This window comes from Leptosomus discolor, chromosome Z (assembly GCF_034619465.1).
Source record: "Leptosomus discolor isolate bLepDis1 chromosome Z, bLepDis1.hap2, whole genome shotgun sequence".
Lineage (NCBI taxonomy): Eukaryota > Metazoa > Chordata > Aves > Leptosomiformes > Leptosomidae > Leptosomus > Leptosomus discolor.
The window spans coordinates 70281313-70291591 of record NC_141419.1 but is presented as its reverse complement, the minus strand read 5'-3'; the positions used below and the strand labels follow the sequence as shown (position 1 = coordinate 70291591).

Below are 10279 nucleotides of genomic sequence, written 5' to 3'. Positions count from 1 at the left end.
CTCTGATTTAAGCAATACAATGGTTCTTAAGGCAGTAATCTCTAGCCGCCTCAGGGCATGACTTAAGTGTCACAGTCTTTTGCATCAGTTACAGAGAAGGCAAGTAAAGCAGACAGCCATTTGGACATTTTTGCTAGCTTAAGCACGTTGTTTCATGCATTCATAACCAGGAGCAACATGCTACATTGGGCTGACAGCTATGGAAGGGCTCACTAATGACTGCATTTTTTGAAAACTTCCAGTGACTGCAAGCAAAATAAGCCCTTCCTCAGCATCTCCACTGCTAATACACTGCATGGACATTAGTTTCCTAGGTAAACTTGGGAATTGTTGAGACTGACACAACAGAACGTAGAAAAATGTTCCTGTTTTCTTTACAATCTCGTGTAATATATTGCTAGTCTTTGTTGAACTGTAGCTATAAATTTCACAGGACAGAGATGTCTTTGTTTGCTTTGAGAGGTATCTATATAAATTATTTTTTAGGCAATTAAAAAAAACCCCTCAATTACTGTATTTAAGGTCAAACCACTATTGACTTCTAAAGAGAGTAAGTATAATATTTTTCTATATCTTGATATTAGACTAATGGACACTAAAAATATACTAATGTGCAATCTTCGCTATAAAATTATTTGACTTCATAAGCCCTGCACCGAAGAGGAGAAGGGGTGCAGTGAGCTGCCACCACTGGAGGATCTCTGAAGTCAGATCCTTTGGGTACACACAAGACTTATTTATGGAATCAGGCCAGAATAGTGCCTTCTGTGGCACTCCTTTCCCTAACTTCCCAGCCTATAGGAAATCATTAGTGAAAAAGAAATGGCCAGTGAAACTGTGACTCTCAAATGCATTAGTATTACTGTGACTCTCAAATGCATTGTTATTTATGAGGGTTAAACATTTCTACTCCACAGGAAGCCTGGTACAAAAATCTAGTAATTTACCTCCAGACACTGCTCTGACCCTGCATTTCCAGGGAATAACTTTGTGCTGTTTAAAATGTACCGTGTTTACTTAGAAAGACAGTCAGTTCACTTTCTTTAAAAAAATATTTTAAAGAAATGTGAAAAAGCCTCTGTCATTATTCTTAAGTTTTCATTTTCAGTCTAACTTTAAAACTTTTATTTTATTTTTCTGTCCTAAGGAGATAATGCAGAATTACTTTCCTTTATTTTCTTCAGTACTTCTTCCTTGGTTTCCTCTGATCTCTCTGTGTCTTTTTCTACAGAAATAGCCTTTTTTGCCTTCTCTATTCCTTTGCCTCTTTTTCACTTTCGTGGGTTTTTTTTTTTTGTCCAAAGACATCTCCTTGCATTTCTCGGCTAATCAGAGTCTCTTTCATAACTTATCTAGTCCATCACATTCCGCTCACCCTTGGGAAATGTTACCAGAAGCCAGTGACAAGAGAGGTAAATGGATTAGACAAAGATTACAACAAAATGGAACAAGAGAGACTCCCAAGTAAAAAGTTCGTCTCAGTTAATTTTTTAGAATTACGATACAGACTAGGGATAGCAAAGCCTACGTATTTACTTTTATTTCATTATGAGTTGTGGAGTTGCCAAAGAATTTGACTATGTAACAGGCCAAATACTCTCTGAACTTATTTCAAGGTCACCTGCCTGTGGTCTTGAGGGACGCCCCTGCTTGTGCAATCCGTTAAACATGAGGAGATGAAGCTAGAGTAAGGCCATTTGTGACGGGAACTCTAGTTCAGACAAGAGGAAAGAATCATGTCTCTCTTTTCAGCAGAGCATTACAACATGTATATCTTTGTTTTCTCAAGAGAGCATTTCATTTCTTGGTGTTATATATTTTCAAACTAAGTCTTATTGTTGCTGCCGCCCACCCTGCGACAGCACTTGGTGTCCTAGCTTGAAGCTCTTCCCCCCAGCCTTAGAAGTGGGATGCCTACAAAAAACATCGTTTCTTATGCATCCCAGACTGACTTGTTCCATGTCACTCCTGCTTCTGCAACATAACCCTGAGGTGCCATTAAGTTCTTTGTGTTCCATGTTGATTTCAGGGGTCAGTTGGGAGAATTATGAAAACATGCAGTCTTATAAAACTACAGAATGTCCAGATCCACTTCCAAATGTGAACATACTGAAGATACAAACAGGAGTGAGCATGCTGTGGGTCACTGGGACTTCAAAACTGTTCCAGATGTTGGATGAAGGGCATAACTCAGCTGTGACTCAGCTTTGTATGAGGCAGATGTATCACCAGGAGCTAAATTCTAACCTTTTTCAAAAGTCAGTGGGACTTCTGGGATTGACTCCAAGGAACCAGAACTTCAGCCAAGACAGGTAATATACAAGCAAACACGCTGCACTCCTTGGTGGATTTACTGTTGATGTTGGTTTTAGTATTAGGATAAGTATTATTTCATTATTGCTATTACGGTAGCTCTTAATAAGACTAGAAATAGACTGAAACAAGACTAGAACATGCGACTAAAATGTTCATGAGTAATAATTAAAACACAGCGTTAATGTGGCATAATACTATGTTCTAATTTCCCTTTACAAATATATATGTTTTGTTCTATATAGATACAGGAGATGTGTTCATTTTGCTTTTTGCCATTATTAAAAATATATTCCTTGTCATTAGGTAATGGTTTGTCTTTATATAGAAGCTTGTGTTCATGCAGCACCAGATTCAAGCATTTATTCCCTATGAGTAATAAAATTAAGTTTACTATGAAAAAAAAATGCAGCATCCTTAAAATAGCGCTTGCAAACTGCAAGTTCTTGCTGCTCTGGATGCTGAAGATCTAGTACTATGTTTACAACAGTAACATTATAATTAGAAGGCCATTTTAGTTTTACCTACAGTGATGACAACGATTGCAAGCGCAGCAAATCCACCAACACTAACACACACCCAGCAGCTTCCACTTCTGGGAAAACAGCAGGAAATGTCTAAAAAGAGTTCAAAAGTATTTTAATAGGTGGTGTCCAGACTCAGGTAGATAGCAGGGTGTCTGTGTCACGGTAATGCTCAGCACAGCCTGAAAAGAGTCCCAGAACCTGCCAGAGTGCCATCACTGGCATAGTCAAGCTCTTTGGCAAGACTGGGTTTCCATGTGTGATGCATTGAGCGATCCTTTGGTGTCAAGGACACTACTGAAACATAAAAAGCTTTTCTTTAATGTATTGAAGAAACAAAATTATACCAGAAGTGAGCTAAACAGCCATAGCTACCTGGCTGCAGAGGGAACAGGACTAGCTCTGGGACTGAAGCTGGCCCAGACTGTAGTTCGCCCAAGAGCGGTGCGGTCCCCAGGGGGCCCTGGGGAAAGTGGGTGCAGACACCGCCTGGGCACGGCCCCACAGCCGCCCGCGCTGCAGGGGCTGGTGCCCGAGCCGTGGGGGGGCCGTGAGCATCACCGTGGTGCACTGCAACCTCATTGTCGTGCCAGAGCACAGGGGAAAAAATTTCCCCAATCGATTATTATTTAATCTTTTCTACAATGAACAAATACCGTCTACATCGTAGCTGCATCACACCCTCCAAACTTCCTCCTTAGAGCCCCAAAATATGATGTTTCTTAGTGAAAGAAAAGAAATTTGAGCGGTGAACCACGACTCTGTTAAACAACAGGAAAATATTTTCTAAGTGCGCTTGTGGAGACCAGCGCCAGCCCCGCCAGCAGCTCGGCGGGCGATGTGCCCACGCCAGCAGGGACACCGGCCCCGGGGCGGGTCCCGCTGAGGCTGGGGCCGCCCGGAGGGACGGCGCTGCCCCGCTCCTCCCTGGGGCCCGCACCGGGAGGGCGCCTCGCCCCGGCGTTGTCTCGCCTCCCGCGGCCGGGCGGGCGGGCGAGGGGGCTGCGGCGCGGCCCGGTGGGCGGCTGCCGCTCGCGCTCCCGCCCTGCGGGGGCGGCGCGCTGCTGACGGCGTCAGCCCGCCGGGCCTCGCGGGTCCCTCCGAGCGGCTCCGAGTTGCGCCGCGGGGGAGCGCGTAGTGGGGCGGCGGTGCGGGCTCTCCCGGCGGGAGCATCGGGCGGGTTTGGGCGGCCGCTGGATGGGAGCCCTTCTCCGCCGGGCACGGCCGCGCTCACCGCCCCCCTCCTGCCGGCTGCTGGAAGGAGGACGGCAGAGCATGCCACCGGCGGGGCGGTTCCGCCGGGACTGACATGCTGCTGAAGGAGGGAAGGCGCCAGCCTCTCCTCCGCCTCTCCCCGCGGTAGCGGAGGCGATGCCGCAGGGCGCTCCCCGGGCTCTCCCGCAGGCGCCAGGCTATCACCCGCAGCAGCCGCGCTCGCTGCCGTAAGCGGCGCGGTCCCGGCCGGGCCCAGCCGACGAGCGGCGCAGAGCCCCCACCCCTCCTCCGGGCGGCGGCGGGGAAGGCGCTGCCCGCGCCCGCGGGGCCCCGCGCGGCGGGCGGCTCCGCGCGGCGGATGCGTGTGCATGAGCTCTGCACCGAGCGGGCGCAGGAAGCGCCCCCGCTCCACCGCCTCCATCTTCCAGGGCAGCAGGACCTCGCCGCACGGCCGCGACAGCGAACGGCGGGGCAGCGGCTCCGAGAGCGCCTACCAGACCCAGAGAGCCCTGGATGACTGCAAGATGGTGGGTACCGCTAATGGGCTTGCCTTAATTTTTATCTTTTTGCGAGCGTTCTCGTCGCTGGCGGCGGTGCCGCTCCTCCCGCCAGCTTGCCTATTCCCATCACGTGCAGTTGCACTATTTTTAAAACTGCAGTCCCCGTCGGGCGGGGGCTGCCCTGTCGCCTAACTCATAGCTGTTCGACAGCGGGAGAGGGGAGGGAAAACGAGACCTGTGGGGCGCCGGCGGGGTGCGGCGGGACCGTCGGGGCAGCGACCGGAGCGGGGCGCCTGGTCCTGCCGGAGCCGGAGCCCCGGCACACGCCGCCTTCGCGGCGCTGCCCGGCAGCGGGAGTTGCTAGATCCGGCCAAATCTGTCCCCAGACTTGCGCTCACTGAAGCCTAAATAGGTGAATAGTTGCCTCCGTTGCATCTCTGCACTCTCTGCTTGCTGTCTTGTGCAGCAGCCGCACACTTGCCCTAAAATCCTTCTAAAAAACTCTCAATTTGAGGCCCTGGATTTCTGTCCCTGCCATACGTGGTACGTGTTTCCAGGCTCCCCACAGTAGCTGGTTGCAATTGTAAAACCTCAGGTCAAGCACCTGCATCCATGTTGTCTTTGGACTGGTATGACATTTTTCTCCGTTCATGTTCAAAATGTTTGGACCCTGACACTTTCCTCCAAAGCAACACCATATACCCAATCTCTGGCTCCTTGAGCTATAGTCAGCTGGACATTGGGGCCCCAAAATTGTTCCTCCAAACAATGACAGAAATAGAAAACAAGTGAAGTTGCCGCTACTTTACGTAAAAAATCTGGATCCTGCTAAAGCTCTGTCCGGTAACATTGGAAGTGTACCTCCTAATTCTGTTCTGCCAGATTCTGGCAGTTTTTTTCCTCTAATACTGCAAATTGTGCTGGCAGATACCCACTCTGATACTTCAGCATCGGGAGCAGCTCCCAGTGCACCAAGGAACAAAGCTGCCACGGTAGCACTATAAATATACCCAACAAGTGGATCCTAGTGGGTCCTGCCTTTTTTCTCATTCCCAACAGCATGATGTGGTTAGTTAAACAGAAGTGAGAGCTTTGTAGAATTCACTGGTTAGAAACAAAATATGGTTTACAGATGGGTTGTCAAGATGCAGTAAGATTCAGGAGATAAAACGAATGGTTTTTTTTCTTGTTCTCTGTCTTGATGCTGCAACATCACCGTGATTTTGTTTTCCTTGGCAATGCTGAGGTGGCTGAATGTGTCCTCTGTTTAGACAGGGGATGTCAGGTGAGAACCGGCTAAATGTGTCTGGCGCAACCAGTTACCAGTTGCAGGATGAGTTGCTTTTGTCTTGTTCTTAATGCAGAGTAGTTACGCTATGGCACAACATAGTACAATTTTTTTCTCTCCATTGCTTTCAAAATTCTTTTAGAGTTTCATGCATTCAGAATGAGAGAGTTGAAGCCAGGTTTAGCAAATGTCATGCCTAGGGCTTTGTTTGGTGTGTGCTTTTGGTTTTGTTTGGGGGTGGTAGGGTGCAGATGTACTAGAATGCACTGGAATTGTTTTGCTGGTTCAGAAGCAGAGAAACCTATTTGCTACTCTTAGAATGAAATTTAAGAAAGCGTGGCCGAAAGACGGGTCCCAATATTAGTTCTCAGTTATACAGAGTAATTCCAGGGGGATGCATGAAGATTCAGAATGTAATACTGCGGGAGAAGCAACTCACTTTCTGAGAATTTGAGGGCTTGACTGTAAAATTTGTTGGATCTGGTATAATCCAGGTTTTTAGCATGCCTGTATGTTGGAATATGTTGAACTCCTGGTGGTAATGATGGCTGCAGAATTAGGAGCGGTTTACTCTTGTCTGTTTTTATGTAGTTTGGAAATTGAGGTCAAATTAGCAAAAGACAGATAAATCAATATTCTGTTCTGTTGCTCCTTGTCTTCCACCCCCGCCACCATGTGGAGCAAATGGTCTGATGTGCTTTCTTTCAGAAGACAGCAAATGCTTCGTTTCCTTAAAATACAATTCAACATAGGTGATCAGTTACACATTTATCCAGTAGCATCCATATGTATCTGCTGGATATTACATTTCTGTAAAGGTTCAAGTGTTAATTTACTTCTTTGTCTTTTTTCCGCTCCCTACACCTTGGAAAAAGTGCTTTCTACAATCCTAACTGGAAAGTGCCTATGATCTGGTACATCTCAGCCAACAACTTGGAATCAATTTTAGGTCTGAAATCTGGGTTAGAGGCCAGTGACAGGACAGAAATCATTACAAAATAAATTAGCAAAATCACTAATGTAAAAGCAAATGCGACATTCTGGTCCCCAAATGTGTGGTTAATCAGGAAGCAGGAGGAGCAAAGGCAATAATTTCTGGAGATATTTTTGTCTTTTATGATAGCAAAAAATAACCTCATGCTACTATTAGAACAGCTGGGGGTTTTTTTGTCTGCTTAATATTTGAGACTAATAACTCAAACACTTTCACAGATTAAAAGCAGAAACACTACTTTCCTGCAAATGAACATTTATAGCTCACAGAAGAGGCAACTGCCGTGGAGACCCTAGTCATGTACTTAATCTTGGGCACTTGATCCTGTATGCCATGAAATTGGGAGCAACAGGAACAAGCCCTAGATTGGGCATGTTTTTTAAAAGCTTGATTGTTTTTATCAGTGTAGTTAAACGTCTCATGTAAGTAAATCCTCTTTGTTTTTCAGCTTGTCCAGGAGTTCAATACCCAGGTGGCTCTGTATCGGGAGCTGGTCATTTCCATTGGGGATGTCTCAGTCACCTGTCCATCTCTGCACGCGGAAATGCACAAAACTCGAACCCGAGGGTGTGAGATGGCCTATCAGGCTCATCAAAAACTAGCAGCAATTTCTGGGTAGGAGTTTACTTATGTTTAATTAAAGCTGTACTCATATGCACATCTTTGCTAAATACTACATTACGGAAACTTTCAGCAAAAGCATTAACTTGTGTTTCTGTTGTAGGCTTAGAGATGTATGACCACAAATTCTACAGCATGCTCATATCCTTACGTTTGTGCGATTTCAAGTCAATTGCTGTACCAAGATGGTATCCTACTGATTTATTTCACTGGATGATTTTGTGTAAGATGAACAGGATTTTACTCCGTATCACTAGATAACTTAAAAAGATCAAGAGAGAAGCCTTGCCTTCCAAGGGTGAAATAGCAATAACTTTCTGCTGGTCCTTCGTTGGATATACCTCATTGAATGGTTAGATACAACTAGCTCAGCTCTACTAGAAATTTAACAAAATTAGACAAAAAATAATTAAGTGAAAATTACATAAGGGAGGGGAATACAGATACTATTGTGAAAACTTGTGTTTACATTCTACATGCTTTTAAATCCTTATTTGTGTTGAAATAAGGATTGAAGCTTTGCCAGTGGACAGTGTTTTCCTTTATTCTTTGATGTTACATTATATGCATTCCTTTCCATGGTGACAGAGTGTATCATCACATGCTTGAGACTGCACCTCAGTACAAGATAAACAAGTGTAAATAGCTGTGTCTTACAAAGTGGGAATTCAGGATTCTTACACAAGTCTAACTGTTTCTGGGTTCTTCACAGTATGGTGACTGGGACATTTGTAGGTACACCTGTACCTCCTGAGTTGTGTCTCTCTGACTACCCTTTGTCAGAATTTTCTGCACCTGCCTTGCGCATCATAAACCATTTGGTACCTACTGGGAAAAAAGCTTTCTTTTTTTGCAGCTTTGCCTAATCCCTTTTGAAGTTCTTTCATCACTTTAATATATATGAGAAATCTGTCATAGGTTTAGTATATAAGGGAAGACCACACTAACAAAGAAGAAAACACTGTTTAGTCATTTTAGTAGAACTGTCAACATTTTCAGATGTGATTTTGTGGAAAGACTCTTAAGTTGATGTTGTAACCTCTGATTTGTTCCTCAAACAAAATACATGCTTTTAAGTTACTGAAGTCTGTGAGAATTTTAGAAAAAGAAAACAACCAACCAAAGATACAGTTCTTTTTAACCAGTGCACTGAAAATGTGGAAGCAAGTGGTGAAATTGATCTTGTGCACTTTCAGATTAAAAGAGAGACTAATACAAACTGAAATAATACATCTGAATAGCAGAACCTAATTTGGATTTTTAATTTTTTTCTTCCGTAAAGAGAACCATTGATACATGGTCCTTTAGAAGTATGGAATTTTTTTTAAGTGGCCATTTCACAGTCATGAGTCTGGCATACACACAAAGATGTCCTGAAGGTTGTGCAGTTGGTGTGAGATTGACATTTAGCTAATCTAAAACTGTTTTAAATAACTGTGATAATAATGTGATATCCGTAACAACTGATAGGTGTTAGAAGCCCTCTGGAAATTACTTGTTTGGTTTGACAGACATTTTACAAGATGTGTTTCACATCCCCACCCTCCTACAGCTGAGGAAAGTCATATGAGCCAACTTAACTTGTTTGGTGCATCTGTGAGGAAAGATGGGAGATGAAGTTGCAGCAAGGATTCAGTGTAGAAAAGAAATAGAAGGAGAGGAGTAATAGAGGCTCAGTCTTTAATTCAGCAGGAAGAATGATACAGTGCATGTGGTGTAGGATCTGGAATGGGAACCTAATTTGGTAGGAAGAAAAAGTATCAGGAAGAAAAATACTTGGTGACAGGAGAGTATTAAATCATCCTCAGTATCAAATAAGTCAGGAGGGTAGTCTATTGCTGAGAAGCTACTGGTAGTCAGTGGATGGGACAATAGCTCATTTAGTTAACTGCTTTAGTTCAAAATGCACAGCAGTGCACTGTGCGAACTTCTGGGTAACACAACCGATTCTGTCTTCCAAATCTTGTTAAGGAAAGCCTATTGCTTTCCCACCCAGAGAGAATAATAGCAATTAGCCGATTATATTACTGGACTATAACATTTCATTATATATCAACATTCTGTTAGTTAAGGTCATCAGTAATGTTCAGTTCATCTCTAAGTGACCTGAGCTATTGTAGGGCAGTCTTTCTTTCAAGAAGTTCAGATCACTGTCTAGGACATCATTAAGTTCATTAATCTTGTTTGTGCTGATGTCTTCCTTGGAAAATTACCTGACAGCTTCATTTTATGCTTCCTGTTTGAATACATCAGGATTTGAGACTCTTAAACGCAGTCCTGGTTGACGCAGCTAGAAGAGGCACCTATTTCCCTTTCTAACTCACTTGTTTTGCAAGACTAGGGAAGGTAACAAAGAGGAAACGTGCAAAGACTTGGAAGGAATGAAACAAGAGCAGATCTGCTAGTGCTGAGAAAGATAGCTCTGGAAGAAAATTTGGGAATTGTGGGAAGGGAAGGAAATGCTGAGGTGGAGATAATGAATTAGGAACTGAACAGGATAGAAGTCAGGGGGAGGAAAAACTTCGATTGTGGCATATCAGTTCTGGAATATTACGTGGACATCAGAGTAGGACAGTGGTGTAATACAAACGAGAAGGTGTAGCTGTAGAAAAAGTATACACTGATAGGCCAACAAAAGGACATTCAGCTAGGGAAAAGGATGAAGTGAAAGCCACGCTTACATTTTAAAAACCGAGAGAAAGAAAAACAAAGGAGATGATGACAAAGATAAGGAAGTAGCAAGGAAACATTAATCTTAACAAGTTTGCACTGGATTAAGCCATATCACCCCACCTAGCTCAAATCTGACAGCTACCAGTAGCAG

At 44.4% G+C, this 10279-nt stretch overlaps 1 protein-coding gene across 1 annotated transcript in view; it reads left to right on the top strand.

The window, feature by feature from the left end:
* The first annotated feature begins 4420 nt into the window (after positions 1–4420).
* Positions 4421–10279, top strand: part of RGS7BP (regulator of G protein signaling 7 binding protein) — a 36593-nt gene continuing 30734 nt past the window's right edge. The window contains exons 1-2 of the mRNA XM_086480219.1: positions 4421–4579; positions 7283–7449. Of these exons, the coding sequence (XP_086336345.1) occupies positions 4421–4579; positions 7283–7449 (326 nt within the window). The remainder of the gene's footprint in view (positions 4580–7282; positions 7450–10279) is intronic.